The 19118-nt window shown below is 44.3% G+C and overlaps 1 protein-coding gene across 1 annotated transcript in view; it reads right to left on the reverse strand.

The window, feature by feature from the left end:
• LOC119430958 (protein SEC13 homolog) overlaps positions 1-18795 on the reverse strand; it is a 66722-nt gene extending 47927 nt beyond the window's left edge. The window contains exons 1-5 of the mRNA XM_049657143.1: positions 18667-18795; positions 18254-18298; positions 17867-17982; positions 4630-4793; positions 2976-3109 (exon numbers count right to left, since the gene is read on the reverse strand). Of these exons, the coding sequence (XP_049513100.1) occupies positions 2976-3109; positions 4630-4793; positions 17867-17982; positions 18254-18298; positions 18667-18669 (462 nt within the window). The 5' untranslated portion in view covers positions 18670-18795. The remainder of the gene's footprint in view (positions 1-2975; positions 3110-4629; positions 4794-17866; positions 17983-18253; positions 18299-18666) is intronic.
• Positions 18796-19118: the final 323 nt, after the last annotated feature.

The raw sequence follows: 19118 nt of genomic DNA on the forward strand, positions 1-19118 counted from the left end.
TGCTACTTGTGAGGTGTACGTCTGTGTTGTCGCATCTCTGCTGAATCTAGTACTAGATGACTGCGCTAGACTGAGGGTGTCACAGTTTCCGTTATCTGCAGGGTGTTATTCTGATATGTATATACATCACATGATTTCCCTAAAAAGCTTCAGTTGTGAGCGAGTACTCGTCTTCTATCTAGTCCTCGACCCCTTATCACGCCCTGTATTCTATTATGAAAACAAACCAACTCCCCCATCTTGCTGAACTCCACTTTAGATTGAGAAAGAACAATTAGTCAGTGTAAACTGATTTAGTGTCCCGTTAAATTTCAAGGGTCACTGCCATACATGTAGAGAAGAGGAAACAAGTCCTAAGTAGTCATGGACATTCGTGTATGGTAGCTACCAAATGTTTGAAAGAATGTGCCCTTTCAAAACGCAATGCCACGTAGCATCGTTCTGGAGGTTCTCAAACCCTCTGCGACTTGTAAAAAATTCGTTCCTGCGTTGCCACCCATCGGCTTCTGCCAGAACTAATTTCTTGCTTTGCTCTATGGGGGCTGCCACCCTGGTGTTTAAGAGTAACCACTTCGCGTAGCTTACTGCCACGCACTTCATCATCATTACCCTATATTATGTCCACTGCAAGACGAAGGCCTCTCCCTGCAATATCCAATTACCCCTGTCTTGCACTAGCTGCTTCCAACTTGCGCCTGCAAATTTCTTAACTTCATCACCCCACCTAGTTTTCTGCCATCCACACCTGCGCTTCCCTTATCTTGGTATCCATTCTGTAACTCTAATGGTCCACCGGTTATCCATCCTACGCCTGCCCAGCTCCATTTTTTCTTTTTATGTCAATTAGAATATCAGCTATCCCCATTTTCTCTCAGGTTAGGTTTGCTCTCGCACTTATGCACACCATATTTTGAATTTTGTTGCATGTCATTTCAAGCTATCGGCTTCAGAAAAAGTGGTTTTTGTCTTCTTTCTTATCACTCAAAGCATTTCTGCGAGATGCTCGCCTGCATGGCTCTCCTATAGGTGTGCAATTACTTTACAGGCAAGCACTCGCAAATCGACGATATTGCCGCGGGTGTCTATTTTTGCAAAACACACAAGAACTGATATTATCTCATCTAGTGATCAAACAGACTGCAGGTTTCTCACTCGCTTTTTTTTTTTCTTCTGATAGGTGGCAACTACTGTATTTGCTTGGAGACGCTCACATAACATGCCTCGCTTTCACTATAGCTGCGTGTACCTGGGGCCGTATTCTCTAATGATCCACTTCATTGAGATTGATTCAGACATGGCTCAGAGGCTGCCGTACTGCCACCTTCGGTGTGACACATGAGAATGAAAAATAAAATAGAACATTACAAAAAAGGGGACTCTAGTTGTGGCAAGCCTCACATTTGCATTACATTTGCAAAAAAATTTATTATGCAAGTGTATTCATGCATTCAACATTAAGTCATGCGCAGTCGAATCTCGTTGATACGATTCTCCCTAATATGTTTTTCGAGATAATACATTTCTTTTTCTTTTCCGGATATCACGATTTGGTTGAATAATACGTTGGATAATACGATTTTTGGATAACACGCTTTATTTTTTGATTCCCGTGAAGATTGTATCAACAAGATTCCACTGTATAACACTCCACATACATATAAAAAGTTTTGTTGGTCTAATGAGGGCGAGTCAAATGAAAGTGAGCCAATGCGAATATATGACAAACGGGGTACTTTATTTAAAAGTAGTCTCCATGAGCATTTAGATTTGTCCCACTGACTAACAAGTTGCGTGATTCCCATCTCATAAAACTCCTTGGGTTGCTGCTTGAAAAAGTCTGTTACTGACTCTTTCACATCATCGTCCGACACGACTCTGGTTCCTTTGAGCTGTTTTTTAAATTGCCCGAAAATGTGTAAGTTGCAAGGACAGGTCTGAGCTGTATGGCGGATGTTGCAGCCGATCCAGCGTTTCACAATATCGAAAATATTGATAGCTTTAGCTAATTAGATCAGTAATGGCCCCTGACGATAAAAAAAAAAACACCGTTCCGGTGGAAATGCCAATCTTTGCTTTCCTTGGAGGTGGTGAATTCGAATGTTTCCACTGTAAGCTCTACCGTCGTGTTTCAGGCTCGTAGTAGTGGTACCGTGATCCCAATCGCAGACAAGAAGTCGTCACCCTCATTGTGATACTGGATCAGATGAGTCAAGGCAGCGTTGAACCTCTCCGTCTTCTGGCTGTGGTTCAAAATCTTGGGCATCCATTGCGCACACAAGAGCCGATAACCGAGATGGTCATGAGTTATGGTGTGAACCGAACCGTGACTGATGTTCACATGCTCTGCCAGTTCATCGATGCTTATCCTCCGTTCTTGTCTAATCAGCTACTCAACCTTTGCATTGTGTTGGGGGTGATTGCACGGTGGCTTTGGCCCTGTTTTCGATTGTCTTTGCAACTTTCCCCCCAACGTCCTTCTTTGAACCGTTAACTCTAATGCTTCACAGTGGCCAATGAAATGCAATGTTCACCGTACACGGCAGCCATACGGCGACTAAGTTATTTTGGGGAAACATCTTCAGCTATCAAAAACCTCATGACACCATGCTGTTAAACTTTTGGAGCGTCCATTATGTAGCACAACCATGTTCAACCCAGTATATGAGGGCATTAAAGAATATTTACCCTGACACCTGCGTGTCACTTTTGTAAATGAGAGATGCCTGTGTTCTACGTGCATGCCTCGCAGATAATGGACCAAACCATTATTGTGCAGGTTAGGTTGGCTCACTTTCCTTTGACTCGCCCTCGTATATAAAAAATTATTTTCTTATCCTTTTTGAAAATAAGTCACTCTGAAGCATTTGTATCGGTGCTAAAAAATGTTACCCTCAAAGGGCTTATGACTGCTGGCCTCTCTTGTATTCACTCAACCCCACAACAACATTTATAATGAACCAGAAACAGGCACTGACCGTGTGGGCATTGGCAATCTTCTTGGCCACCCAGACGCCATCGCCAGTGCTAGAGAGAACCGAGACAGCCCCATCCGAGCTGGCACAGGCAAGCATCAGGCCGAACTCGTGAGGAGCCCAGCAGATGGAATTCACTGCAGTCAGCCATGAATTCATTGCACAGCAGATGACACACAGCACCAATCAACCCTGCCCCCACTACCTAGCACCGTTAATAATCAGAGACTTAGAGAGGCCTTGGTCAGCTCACACTTGAGCACTCTGCGATGGTGGGCTTTTCTACAGGCAACATATTCAGTCGAGATAGCCATTGGCGTATGGCAGGTGCCATACGGTGCAGTTCGCTGGGCTGTACACATCGCAGCTTGTTCCGACCAAGTACCACTGTTCAGAGGAAGTTTACCGCAGGAGTGGAATAAAATGAGCTAGTCGGTATGGGTACGAGTTGAAAATTCAGTGCGGTTTACAGACGGCTAATAAAGGGACACACTGACACCAGCGCACACCGACAACTGAGAGTTTAATTGAGAAAGTTGTCAAATATAGAAAACCAATAGCACATGCTTGCGTGTGACTTCAAATGTACATGGACGAATGAAAAGTAACAAAAATCTGCATAAAAAGCACACAGTAGCACCGGCTAGAACCTAGCAAACCGTTCGAGTATTCAAAACATACATGAATACCTATTCTCCCCCAAATATAAAAAAGATTTTTCTGGCTCTAAATGCACTAAGAATGGCTAGCTGACACATCTACGATTTTTTCATATGTGGAAGGCTTCACTTATCTCTCTCAATACCAGACCCAGAGGCAGACCCAGCTTGTCAAAGCCAACAGTTGGTACTATTGAACTTGCTACCTTAAACGCAAATTCAGCCCACTTGACGAGCTTGTAAGAGCTCGTCATTTATCTGCCTTTCCAAGTGCATTTGAGTGAAGAAATCAAAGTCTCCCCTTAGCTTCCTGTTATTTCTCTACTCAAGTTACTGCTGCAAAATTGGCAAGAAATATTGCATTATCAGTTTTGAACTGATTCATTTTTTACTGTCCCTTGACACTAAAGGAAAATATTAGGCCCGAGTAAGATCGACAAATTATTAAATTTCATAACCAATGCTAATGCCTTCAGGACTGCTGTTTCTGAATTTATTATGTAATGTTGTTTTGTTTGTTAGTAACCTGTATTATGTTCACTTTGCTGTTCTTTTTATATTTATGTACTTTTGTAACCCCTACTATTCTTAACACTTTGGCCTTGAGAGCAAATAAATGAAACCAAAAATAGTGGGCTATCATCACATTCTGTGTGCCAATATATTACATTGTTTTGTGGAACATTGCCACTGAATGTCCCGCTGCTGGTCATCAATTTGAACGGACAACTTGACATAACACCCAGGTGCCCTCCCTCTCTATGAATATGTGGGCATCAGAAAGGGGGGGGGGTGCTGCAGTTTAGTAGCCAGTGTTGTCACACGAGATGTACCACAGTCCAAATAATGGCACCACGCATACAGTATTTTCCATTTTGTCACTAACTAAAGCTCTGTTCTCGTTAAGAATTTATCACAGGATCTTTCAATCTAGCTCGACTTGACATTTTCCTGTAGTGTCCCCCACCCCTTCCCCTAAAATGTGACCACTCACTGACCGGATGAGTCGTGGTCCCGGTAATGGTGCACACGGTGCCAGTCTGGGCGGCCATGTGTGCCCTGGTCGGCCCAGAGGCAGACGGTGCGGTCGTACGAGCACGATGCAAGCAGGCTGCCAAACAAGGGGTGTGCCCATGCCACTTGCCACACGGGACCCTCGTGTCTGCAAAGCCAGAGAGATGGGTCTCGTTCACTCCACAACTGCAGGCCCATTATAATTACGCAAGGATGTTTCACTGTTAAAGCAGTAATGACATTCTTGACTTTCCAGATGATGATGAATAAACTTTATTGAAAAATGAGTCAACGAAAGTTCTGGTTGTCCCCAGGTGGGTGGCTTCCTCGGTTCCGTGGTTGCTTGCCGCCAGTCTGGCCCTGTCCACCAGTTAGGGCTGGTCCTCCCACCACTCCGCGGTTGGTTGGATTGTGTGGATATGTTTTGGTGGGTATTCCTATACCATATGGTAGAGAGGGTTCGGCACTTGAGAGCATTTGTAGTCGCAGTTGGCTGGATGTACATTAACTAGAGAAAGAACAGCACGACATAACAGGACGTGACAACGGTGCCATTGTATCTCCCTTTCTTAGGTCCCGTTGTCTGGCACTGTTTCTGCTCAAGTCATGAACCAACCAGATTAAATGCATACGCTTCAGCAGATGAACATAACATTTATCGCACATAACAGAGTAAAATTATCTAAAAGTACTAAAATCTAAATTAATGTGTCTTCCACCCGATAGATTACAAGAAATATCAGATATGTAACGAAAGAATCGGCATGTCGGATGCAACTTCAATATAACCCCCTTAAACAAGAGCCAGAACGATTCCACTGCCATAATTCAATTGTTATAACCGGGTTCCACACACACAAAAAGAGAAGGAACCGACATAAACATTTACATTAGATCAAACCTACTTATAAATGTGGCAGCACAGTCTGGCAAGGTACACTGCTTACCACAATGCTCTCATAAATCTGGTGACTGGGTGTCTGCACCAAATGGAAAAGAAACTTAAAATGCTGAAAAAAAAAAAGGAAAAGAGAAACAAACGCTAGCAACCGCAGCTTGGTTCATGAGCAGAAATGTTGAAATGCTTTTAACTAGAGGTGGGTGCGAATATAAACTTTTTTGAATACCAATATTAAGAGGAAGCTTTAGATCTGGGGCTCCTATCTAAATACACGGGAAATGAGAAATTTTTTTCGCAGTAAGCGCTGCACCAACTTTAATGAGGTTTGTTGGATTTAAAAGAAAAAATTTAGTGACTGTTGATGGCAAATTTTCGATTTAGGTTGCCAGTTTTGGCAATAAAAATTGGCAGATATCGCACATGTTCAGAAAATGAAACTTTTAGAGCTCAAGTTTGCAACTATGTAACTCGGCAATGAAAAATGATTATCATAATTTTGTAAATTGCACCTAATAGTACATCTAAAGCGGACAAAATTGATATATTATACATGGATCTCAAGTAAACCACTATTATGTGAGCACAACTTTTGCAGCACACTTGTAAAAATGTAAGAAATTCACGTAAGATATAAATTGACAATTTGTTCGCTTTGGATGCTCTAATGGATGCAATTCGCAGAACTGCGATATCTGTTGTAGATGCACAGCTACGAATTTGCAAAATTTATCCTTATAGTTTTTTCAAGCTTACCCATTTTTGAAAATTACTTTGAAGAAATTCACACCCTAAATCAACATTCCGCTTCTAACAGTCATTAGAATTTAACTTTCTCTCTCAAATGCAACATATTTAATTAAAATCGGTTGAGGGTTTATCTCAGAAAAGCCTTCGCGCGTTTTACATTTGAATAGGCGGCAACGGAGTTGGGCCCGAGCTAAAGCTGCCTCTTAAGTATCGAATATCAAATAGCGAAACACATACGCATATATTTAAAGCGGGAGTAGTTATTCCGATATAATTAGGCACCACGCTTGTACTGACTAGTGCAAAAAAGACAAACACAGCTAACTATCGGGGACAACGAATCACTTTTAAACATAGGATCATAATTGTCATTAAAGACACTGCACGAGTAGCCTCTCAACCATTTTAGAATTTGGTTTGCAAACAAGCTTTCCAAAAAGGAATGGCAGCTGTAGTTACCCAAAACGCTAAAAAAAATATATATATATATACAAGGCCGCTGAAGAGCTCTGTGCACCATGGCCACAGCTGCAAGGAAAAGATCAAAATACTACATGACTAGACTGCCAAAAACAGTATGTGACATACTACAAGCAAAAATCACAGGCTGTCATGTAGGCTTACACCGCAAAACCAAAAACAAAGCCAGTAGTACCAATTTCACGTATGCATAGCTTCAAAAACTTTTGTTGGTAGTTCGCATGTGTTAATTTGTGATACTTTGCTTAGCCCATGGAGAACAGTAACCAGACTTGAACATTCAAATTTTGTGAAATATTTGGTTAGTTTCGATATTCGAAAATACTGAATTGTTTTTTTTTAAACATAAATATGAATACAGTGTACTCTGGATAAACGAAACTAGATTAAAGGGAAATGCCAGATAAGCGGGATGAGGGTATCAACTTTGGTTGGCCACCCCACAGGGACAATGTTAACAAACTTCAGTTAACTGTTCCGTAACCACTATAAATGTGCTCATTTTCGGTGCTTTTATATAAAGATTTAACATTTGATTTAATGACTTAGCAGCCATAACATACGAGGTCTGTTGGAAAAGTATCCGATCTTTGGCCAAAGAAAAAAACTGGCATAACTGGAACGTTGGAGACCTAAAATCACCCTGAAAGTAGTCTCCTTGAGACTTGAAACACTTATCCCAGCGGCGCTGCCAGTGTTGGAAGCATTCCGAGAAGGCCTCTTTCGGAATGGAGCTTAGCTCAGCTGTCGTTGCAGCCATTATGTCCTCTCTTGTCTGAAATCCCGCTCCTTTCGATGGCCTTTTGATTTTGGGAAACAGCCAGAAGTCGCAGGGGGCCATATCAGTAGAGTAAGGAGCCTGTTGAACTACAGGAGTCTGGTTTTTTGCCAAAAAAAGTCTGGATCAAGTGCAAGGAATGTGCAGGAGCATTGTCGTGCTGGCTGCGCCAATTTCCCCGGTCTCTTGCGCTGCACAGCATCACGTAGGCGACAGAGGACATCCCTGTAGTACTCTTTGCTGATTGTTTGACCCTGTGGTGCGTACTCGGGGTGTACCACATCGTGGGAGTCAAAGAAAGCAGTCAGCATCACTTTGACGTTGCTGCGCACTTGGCGGGCCTTCTTTGGTCTTGGTGACGTGGAATGCTTCCACTGTGACGACTGGGATTTGGCTTCCGGGTCGTAGCCGTACACCCAAGACTCGTCACCAGTGATTATGGTGTTCATGCAGTTGGGGTCACTGTTCGTGGAATCCAGCATGTCCTATGAGACTTCAACACTGAGCTGCTTTAGCTCCACCGTGAACAGCTTCGGCACAAATTTCGCCACAACCCTCTTCGTGGCCAAATCTTAGGTCATAATGGAATATGCAGAAAAAAGTGCCGATGCCCAGCTCTTCCACAATTTCCTGGATAGCCACACGACGGTCCCGCATCAGCACGGCGTTCACTTCGGCAATGACCTGGTCATTTCGGTATATTGATGGCCGAACGGATCGTGGCTCGCTCTCCATCGATGCGCGGCCATCTTTAAACCGGTTGTACTGCTCACAGCATCGTCACCGAAAGCCGTCTGAATCTTCCGAGAATGGTTTCCACTTGGCTGTGGCCAGTTTCTGGCAAAATTTGATGCAGTAGCGCTGCTCCAGTCGCTCTGTCATTTTCCTTGCAATAAAAAAACCGACAAGAGCACTGCGCACTACCTCACTCAAACGCTGCGTCCCAGCGACTGATGCTATCCGTCAGGCAGGAAAAATTTGTGCATGCGCACGAAGGTTCAAGGTCGGCTGATGCAAGCATGCTTGTTTCATATACATCAGGTGTTCACAAAAAAAGAATAATAATAATAAGGTCGGATACTTTTCTAACAGACCTCGTATACTGCCATACATAAAATATATGCTGTTTTGAGTGGGTGTGTAGCAGTAATAATTCCTTGGTCAATTTTTGCGAATTCTTAGCTTAAACTTCAAAGAAGCACCACAAGGAACACGAATGAAAGTAATTATTTGCTAATTTTAGTACTTATTATGTATACTAAAATAGCAAATTATTACTTTCATAAACGTAAGCACATCTGAAATATACATGATATGCACCCGGCTTCTAGGTTCCCAACTTTTGTAAGTCAGATCCCACAATAAAAGATATTACGAAGATTTTTTGGCATAAATACTAGCCATAGTGGTGCCCATGCTATGTGGTAAAGCAGCAGCTTTGCAAACGTGAAAACAGGTAAGTTTCTATAGTACAAGGAGTACTTGTTTTTACTCATTGCAGCAGGCACCTGGCTTGTTTTCTACAGGATTCCTAGGGCTCATGACACAAAGGTTGTCAAGTCAGGGAGCATGCCAAAGCCTCCTCACATTTGATTTTTGAGTTCGACCAGCTTTTCTGAGCAAGCAAGGTGGTCTAGCGTGCATTCAAACAGCGCTGGAGCCTCCATGTCCTTCGTTTAGTTTCTGTACAGTGCCGTACCATAATTTGGAGTGTTGTACAATATTGTACATTGATGAATGAGGGCACTTACAGAGGCACTGTTCAAAATGTAAGACATTAAACAGCTAGTCAAGCTTCGGTCGAAGGTTGGCCAGAAATCGACTGCGTGCTCTTGCGTGAATGAAAACCCCCACACGAGGGGATCGATTGCTCGTAATAATTTGTAGATACACTGTCAAAGCACTGATGTTAAAACAGCCTATATGTGGGATTGAAAAATTGACAATCGGAGAGAAGCTTCTGTGTCTTCACTGCTGCCATCATTTAAAAATTATGTGACCGAGTCGGCCAAAGTGCACATTTTACGTCTTTTTATTGAGAAAGTTCTAGGAGCACTGGGGGCTAGTTTTGGCAAAACCTCCCTAGGCAAAGACTTATATTTCCAGACTTCCCAATCTGCCAAAAATTGCCAAATCTGAAAAATAGGTAAAGTTAAAGTGTCATTTGAGATGGTGCATCATGTTGCTAACAGAAGAATTTTAACGGAAATGTTTAACAATGCATAGAAAAACTGCCAATCAAATTGATCCCTTTCAATAGGCACGGTAAAGAAAGCGTTAAAAGGAATGCTTCTTTTTGTGAACACCGGTCAAATGAAACTACAACTGAAATTGTGCCTACCTCCTAGGCTGTCATACTTCATATGAAACAGGATTAGGTTGACAAGAATTTCAAATGACGATGTCAAATAGCCAAGAAAATCCCATGTATCAGTCATTTGCACTGTCGTGGCAGCAGTGGCTGCTCTGTAGTGTACACACTGTAGAGTTTTCGCGTTCTTTTGTGCATCGTGATGACGACAGTCGAAAACCGATAGAGCCTGAACCTCGTGCGAAAGAAGCTGTGATGCTACAAGCAGAGTACAATGATGTCTTTTTTCATTGCAGTGAAATTAGAATGCTCCAAGCTTCTGAACTAAAAATTTTTCGTAATTTTGCATAAGCGAAACTTCTGATGAATGGAACTCTATGTTCCGTCCCTTTGAGTTCAGTTTAGGCAGAGTCTAGCATAGTTGGTGCGTGGTGCTCGATTCGTAATCAAAACTAGGAAAATTCACCCACCTCCACTTTTAAGTCCTTTTGGTTGGTGTCATGGCCCCTCCCATTTATTATGCATCATCCCAAAGACAGGCTTTCTTCACACACTCATCTACATCAATATAATTGTAAGGGGTGCTTTTACTGCTTGAGTTATGCTTGCTTGCTATCTGTTTATTGCGATAATTGTGAGATATATATTGTCACGCTGTAGTGACAGTCAAGAACACAATAGCAAAACTAGTGAATGACAAACTAACTTTCTTTCTTGGACAGAAAGGTTCTTTGGACAGTTTGGAAATAAGGTGGGAATCCTTTTATCGAGCGCTCCGCGTAATATGCCATCGATATCGTATCCTCTCAAAAATGGCTGGTGCAGACATGGTGGGTAGGCGTAGGAGTTCGGTCTGCCCTCAGATTTGCACGGCGCCACTGCTCTAGACGACCGTTGTCGGACGGCGCTTTGAATAAAGGCACACGCTCCGCACAAGTCAGGTATCCAGAATTGCAGTTCGGAACGAAGCACTTTCTAGCCATTTCAAACGCCCCTCAGAAGGCCGCTGCCACTTTCGTCAAGGGCCCGTGGCGACAATAGCCAAGCACAAGTTCATGAAACAAACGCGAACAAAAATCGTGCCTTCAAAACAGCGCAACCGCACATGCAAGCAGGAAGACGAAGCAGCGGCAGTACGCGCCTTGCCGCCGAGGCTGGGACCGCATACCGCAGCGCCCTCTACGACGGCGCCGAACCAGCTGCAACGAAGCCGAACATAATCTGGACGCGAGCGAGCGGCGCTATCGCGCGCGTTGGGGGGAGAGTGTCAGCACCTCTCCTTATTCTTACACCGTGGTTGACGGTGAACCCTCGTAGGGCCATCTCGTGGCTATGGGCACATGCAGTAAATGTGGCTTGCTTCTCTGCAGTGAAAGCACAGGGGGTGGTGGTCAGGGTCTTGATAGACATGCCAAATGTCCGTCTTTCTCGGGGCGTTGCGCGGGCCAACGAGTGGGTGGACTGGCGCCAGCAGCGGGTCCTGACGTGGGCGCAGAGGGGGGATGTGACGGCAGGTGGCAATGGTGTAGCTCGTCGCTTCTTGGCTGAGGCTGCGGTGGTTCAGGCCCTCCTGGTTCATCTCCTTGCGTGCTATGTCGGCACTCGAAGCCACTTAAGGCTGCAATGAAGTGAACAATTTCTTAAGCTCCTCCCACATGACCGCTGATGGTTTCGCACAGGTCGTCGGTGCCCTGCGATTGAAGTTCGGCATAGTTTGTCTTCACCGTGCGGCTGAAGTATTGCCGGTTACTAAGCATTTCGATTGTCTTCTCAATGCTGGTGCCTCACAAAGAAACTCTTCGACGGTCTTCAGTGGGTTCCTTATCATTCTGGTGAAAAGTTGTTGCTTCACGCCACGCATGAAAAGCAGTCACCGGAGAAAGATAAATAAGTACACGTGTCAATATTTTGCTATGTTTTCAATCAATGTTTAGTCGCGAGTTCAGTGCTGGAGTGTGCCTACTTTGTCTCCGTACATGCAAAAAGTTGCACTGTTGTTTACTACCATCTCTCTACACCAACTCATCCGAACATCAACACTGTAAGACCAACTTTAGTAACAAATTAAAATATAAGTGTTGTTTCTGCATACTTGCCCTGTATTGCAGTTTTATGTGTGTGTGGTAGAGCATCTCGAACTTAGAAAATGTGTGTTTGTGCTCGCCCTCACCACCAAGTATCCGTGATGGACAGCTCACCACGCTTGGCTATTACAAGTAGACAAACACAGTGCACAGATGTGGAAACAAAAGAGCTGCAATTTCAAATGAACGCCCATGCACCCTTGCTCTCCCAAGAGTGCCACTTCCTGCTGGAGACTTACGGTCATGTGCACATATGACTCTATATCAGATGCACTGCTAGTAACATCGACGATTATAGTACCTGACTTTGGTAAATCATCCAATGCAGAATGTGCAATACCACCACCTCCCCCCCCGCAAGTAGACCACACAGCATAAAAAAAAGAAGAGAAAAAAAAAAAAAAACGGAGGTGGGGATTGCGACATGGACGTGGCACAGATCCTAAGCTCCCGCATGGAAGAAGGCAGGGAAGAAAGGCCACAAGCAGATGCTACTAAAGGCAAAGGGAGAGAGTGTCTACGTTGGTACTGAAGCTCACCTCCTGGCTGAGTTTGTGGGCAGCCAATCAGATTGCTCAATTAGGGTGACATCACTCAACCATTCTACTTTGAATGGATGAAGGTTAGTGAAAATGCAGGCAGTGGTGCCATTGCAATCCAGCAAATTCTGGCGTTTAAAACCTGGTAATAAATTGCGTGCTTTGCTCAGAGCATTAAATTTGGCACTTGAAGATCACAAGCAAATGCCCTGCCAACTCCATGCATTCTGACACAATCATCAAACTCATTCCAGCCTCTTTATACAAAAAGCCAGGGTTCTACAAAGCAAATTGTTCGCACAGCAAAGGAAACACTTCTTGCACTGTGAAAATCAGTGCAGGTTGTACTGTGGTAACAATCAACTAGCTAACAATGTTTCACACTGATGACCTGCAACTGTCATATTTGCATCCCTCCTCACATATTTGATGTTTTGATAGCTAAAATTCTTAGAAAAAAGGAAAGGCATCATTGCTGCAGGTGAGGTGAAAAGAAAGAAATCTTACCGTACAATACATGACGTGTAAACTTGCAAAGGCTCATGGGACACATTGTCTGCTCGGCACTTCCGGTTCAACAGATGACGGTTTTGGCGCACAATTCTCCCTTCAGGGGGCGGTTCCCGCCTGCTCTCTGTGCCCCTTCATCGCAAGGTATCGCCCATGCTGCTGATTTCTAGAGCTTGTAGTGTGGCGGTCGCATCGATGACCGACCATGAAATCTGGCATAGGCAGTTATTTAAAATAACTTTTTTTGTTGAACTGTTAGAACACGTGAATTAGCTATGCATGCTGTCCCAGTTTCGTACTTATCTTGAAGTTATCAGTTCAATTCTTTTTGGGTCAACGATGAGTGATTTTGTAACATTTCATACGTGAATATCAGATTTGCGCTAGAACCCATCGTATACACTAACGTGTTCACCTGTCGTAGCCATCGATAAATTGCATTGCACAAATGCGCACAGCTGCCAAGAAACTTGACTTTCCCTAAGAAAAATACCTTCCACACATTTGAAGTTTGGAACTTTTATATAATTTTACAGCGAACCTTTATATGTTTCGCGATGTTTACATATGAATCACACATGCGTTGTCCTGTAAAATAACTTGCAGTCCATGTTACGGATATTTTGTGCAACATACATGATAACAAACGGTTAACCATGCGGTCGGCATGGTTTACCCATATTTTAACATAGTACCTCTTTTTCCAACTTCACCAAAACATTTGTTATAAAAGTCACTTAAGTGTTCAAAGCTGCAATATGCCCCTTGTGTTTGGGATACTGTGATATTTGTGTGAGATAAGGAACGTAAGGCGTGCTAGAAGTATTCCTTGACTGCATTTGGCTTGCCCTGCACGGTTGTGCCTGTCTCAATATGCTTTCGACTTCTTTTTATAAGGGAAAACATTGCAACTTTGTGACCATTAGGCTAGCATTTCTCGCCCTGCGCACCTTTCACAATATATCTTCCTGAGACCCGAACACAACTATGTGATATAATCGCCTCTCAGAATGGTTTTTATTGTCTACTGTCATGTTATGAAGTTTATAAACAATTTTTAAAATTTGAGTATCATGATTATATGCCAAAATCTGCATCTCCATTTACGTGAAGACCTGCTCATCTCCTCATGTTTGCTATGGTAAAAACTTTTAGAAGAAAGTTCAAGACATTGCCTAAACGCAGAGACAAAGATGAAACTACGTGTAGTACATTGCCATGTTGCTGGAGCGTCCAGTATTTTTGAAACACACCTCAAGGTTGCTTTACACCACCTAGGACGACACATAGGTCTAGATCAATCCGCCTTTTTCATTTTCCTGTGCTTCCCTCTGCCGCGCGCCGCTGGAAACGTTTTGGTAGGGGGCTGGGGCTTTCGCCGGTTGATTTGTGAACCTGCACCCGTGTTAAGGGCGCATCGGTTGTGCGTTTCGTGGATTGCGAATAATTATTAATGGCTTCTGGGGGGCAGCATGTCGTTCCTGGAAGCCATGTAGCACTCACCAACTATATACATGTAGGGTGAGCAGGCCTGAGTGTGCTGTTTTGCTTACAGTGCGGCCGATAAAGGCACGCTGAGTTCCCTCTGCCGTAGCGGCTGCTTTGGAGTGTCTTGGCGCTAACTGCTGCACTTGCACGTCACTTTTTTTGTAATTCTTTTTACACATTCTTTAGACATTTCGCATAAATAAGATGTTTTCGAGTCCACAGCCTTCCGCGTCGGATTTAACAAAGCGATGCACTTGTTTACATCGGCATCGACAGCCACAGATCGTTGTTAGCGTCAAAAAATGGGGGAAAGGTGCATATATGAAAAGACGCTGACATGAAAGAATGTCGAAACGTAGAATAAAACACACATATCTGCTCATATGGGCCGCGTTGTTCCATCGTGAGACGAGTCAGTATGAGCGGCTGAGCCACTTAAACAATGGCGGCTGTGATCCAGTTACAAATATTGGGCTGTTAATTTATTACTGATTCTCACTTTTCTTTAACTTCGCGATAGTTAGTTTGCGCGTGTGATAAAACATTATTAGAGCAAACTGTGCTCGCATAAGCGCTCATTTAAAGGCCGTGTTGTTCTCCTGTAAAAACGCGGATGCCATCGCTGACACCGTTGGTATATAACTGAGCGAGGCGACTGTTTATGATGCTGTACCGAATGTACCATCTCTTGTTTCGGGTTTGACGCAGAGATAAAGAGTACATCTCAGGAATTAAGAAATGTGTCAGCATGCCAACACGTAAAAACCCACCCATCTACGTTGCGAATGCGACCGGCAGCCTACGGGAACGGTGACGTACAGATGTTGGCACAGGTGTTGGGCACAGCGCTGTGTCCCCACTTGCAACTTATTTTGTACGCGGCGATCCACGCGAAGAGTAGTTTATTTCAAATCGCTAAAGCTAGAACTGGACTATAAAAGCACTTTCCTTCATCCTAACTTGCTTACTTTTCAGTACAGGTCCGCCGGTAGCGGGTGCGCGAACTCGACGGCGCCAGGCCTAACCTCCGCTGAACAGGATCAACATTGGCTCAAACTTATGTGCACAAATTGAGAGGGTCGAATCTTGTGCATTTCAACTTCGTAGGCATGTATTGACTCATTTTGAGCACGATTATTTATATATACCAACGAAGGCGTTGCGGCTATCGCGTTATCGGTTCGACGGCCGATCGCGCGGGGTTCGGTCGAATGATGGTCGGCACGCTGATTTTATCGGTGCCGTCGACAAGAAAGCCCGTCGCAGTACAACTCGCGCTCGTCGGTTACGTCTTGTATAGGCCTGGTATGATAAAATGGTCTCCGCGACACAGTGCTGAATGGTCGGCCAATCGTAAGCGTCCGCGTGTTGTCGGTCTCGTATCGTCCCAGTGTTGCCGCGCCTTGAACGCGTATGCAAAGTCGGGCACACGCTGCCACTACCAGCAAGCGAGGAACGACGCTACAAGATGTCTTCGTCAGCAACGTGTTTTTAAGTGTTGTCCAAGTGTAACGCAGGGGTTTATCGATAAATTTGCTATTACAGCCATCAATGCAAGGCGGCAACTACGTGGTTCCCTGTGCAGTCTGGACGAAGCCCTCGCCACTTTCTGTTAAAAGTGGAGTTGCAGTCTTACGCTACGCACGTTTTCGATACCGCACCGACGTCGAGCTACCAGTGAAGTTTCAACGAGGTAAACAGCACGAGTTTGCACTTGCAGTAACGCGCGTGCGAGCGCATTTTTTTTTTTTTCGGGGGACGTTTCCCCGAGACGAGGCCGCACGGCCGCGCGCCCGACCCTTCCAAAACGTTTCGCGACTAATCCGCCAGGGCAGGGCGCATGCGCCGTAGCGCCATGAAAAAGGCGGATTGAGTGTCAAATTCCTCGAAAGCAGATGACAAGAATATGAGTGAACCACTTTTTTACAGTTACACATGACCGTACTTTACACCCATAATGAATATTTTGCGGAACTGAGTGAAATTATAAAAAATGTAGAAGGCAATGTGCAATGTACTGTGGAAGGGGTCTTTGGAGGATAAGCGAGAAAAATTATGGTCTACGTTTTTTCAATTCTCTCAGTACACCTAGCTCATCTCGCATCGAACACCGAATTAAAGTCGCTACACCATGCAAGCTGGTCGCCTAAGTGGTGTTCCAAGACATTTGTGCCAAGAAAGAGCTTGGATTGGAACTGCCTGCCCCCCTATAGTGCCTCCACTACTAAACCATGCATGTTTAGATCAGCCTAGTGAAATTGAGATAAAAAAAGCAAAAAAAAAAAAAATTTTGTCGTCGGCACGAGCAGAATTCACTTGAGAACAAGAAAGTGCGACTCGTCATTCAAGATAAGCACGAAACTGTGACAGCACGCATAGCTAATTCACGTGTTCCATTGATTCAGCTAAAAAACAATTATTTAAACGACTGCCTATGCTCAGTTTTCATGGTCAGTCATCAGTGTGACCACCACAGGCTCTAGAAGTTAGCAGTGCGGGCAATGCCTTGCGATGAAAGCACACAAAGAGCAAGCGCGATTCACTCCGCGAACGGAGAGTTGCGTGCCAGAACAGTCATCTGTTCAATTGGAAGCACCAAGGAGACAATGCGTCCCACGAGCCTTTGCAAGTTTACGCCTCACCTATCAGAGCTAAAAAGCACTAAAAAAGTGTTACAGAAATGATACAGGGAAAAAGCAAAACAGTACACAGGAGGTTCCAACAAGGATGTCAGGTGTGTATGGATTTTTACAAAGACAAGTCTGTGCTAAAGATCACTAAAACACCTTGCTGGGCTTTGCGAGATGAACACATCATAGGTCAAAGGATGCTTTTCTATCCATAATGCAGTGACTGTGCACACGAATGTGTCACACACGGAGACAAAGCAAACCCTTGCACATGAACTGCACCATTTAATGTTTCAACTGGCTCTCAGCCATTGACTGCACTTGAACAGAACATTTCCCCACAAAAGCTCTACACTCTCACAAGGTAAACTTTTACCACTTGCACACCTATCAGAATTTTCAATTTCTCTGTGTTGCTATTCAATCATCCAAGGAAGACACAACAGTGTAAATCACAAAGAAAGAATGGCGGGGCAGGTTTTGCATTTAGAGATACAAAACGGTCCCTGACGTTGCGGCAAATGGTGGACATGCGAAATTGTGTGAGAAGGCTGCCCTGCAAGACAGAGCAGAGAACTTGGACGAAGAGCACACCAAAAAAGAGCTTGTTCAGAGTAAAGTTCCCAGCTTTATTATTTCCTTATTTTCAAAAATTAACCCGCAAACTTCGTTCCGTATATTCCGCGTCAAGTCAAACGTGTGGACACATCTGATCGCATCAGCCGATAACGATACTGCAAACAGCTGACTCACCCCGTCAGCAGGGCGAGCAACTTCTGCGTGCCGTTCTTGATGTCGAACACCTTGACCGACTTGTCCGACGAGCAAGTCGCCAGCCGGGTACCGTAGAAGTCGGTCTGGGCGTCGTGCTGCGCGGAAACGATATGTGCGTCACAGTGTCAAAGCGAATAACGGGATCCATCTGCGCGTGACACGTGATCACGACGACTACCGCCGAACACCGCGTCCAGACTCCACGATGTATGCGCTGATAAGTAAAGCTATGGAAAGGTTAACGTACGTGTTAGTACCATGTGAAAACGCATAATGAACAGCTTACAACGAGATCCCCAAAACTGCTGTGATGGCTCGCATACCAAACGCAGCGGCCACATGCTTAGATCAAGAGGAGAAACTTACCACCATGTCATGATGAGCAGTGTCCACGGTGTTGATTAGTGACGCCTGCATGATTAAAAAAAATGGAAAAGAATAAAAAAAAAACGAACAAGAGAACAAGAAAGAAGTAAAAGGCGCAATTAAAGCGAAACGCTGCCGGTTTCGGTTACGGTAAAAACGAAAAGTAAGTTGATCTCAGCGCTCTCGGCAATAGCGTGCGAGTTCCCAAGCGAAGTACAGCGCGATTAGAAAACTTGTCTCTGCTTTGCTTTTTCTGCAAACAAAGCAACAGATAGAATGCCGCGACCTTGTACCGCGTTAACAAGCTGAGATCACGCTTTGATTGCGGATGACATCGAAAGCTCACCGTCGTTGCAAAGCGATGAGGCTAAAGAATGTGTATAATAAGGCTTTCCAAAAATCGACGAACCTACCATTATTGCAGTGCGCTTTCAATTCCGCTTGATTTGCCAGCTGCCGAACTACGAAAAGTCAACAACCGCGACCACATGGCACGTGCGTGGCACGTTCGCGCGACGGCTTGACAGGCTGCTGCAGAGTTGCCAAGTTGAAACACCGAGTTGTCCCTAGAATGATCTACAATGACTCCTCAAAAGTCCCTAGAAAAAATGTTTTAAACATGGCGTCCATGACGTTCTATTGTTACTTGCAACACGTAAGAACATGGCCTTAAAGATGCTGTTTTATTACAAAAAAAAAAAAAACAAATCTTGAAGGCCATGTTTTTGCGTTCTGCAAGCACCAGAAGGGATTGCGGCAGAAAGAAAGACGTCATTGTAACGTTTCCTGCATGTTTCGAACATCTTCAAGAAACAAAACGTTCAGCGAAAAGAAAACAGCAACAACAACAACAAATCACGGGCGG

Source organism: Dermacentor silvarum, chromosome 10 (genome assembly GCF_013339745.2).
Source record: "Dermacentor silvarum isolate Dsil-2018 chromosome 10, BIME_Dsil_1.4, whole genome shotgun sequence".
In the NCBI taxonomy this organism is placed as follows: Eukaryota; Metazoa; Arthropoda; class Arachnida; order Ixodida; family Ixodidae; genus Dermacentor; species Dermacentor silvarum.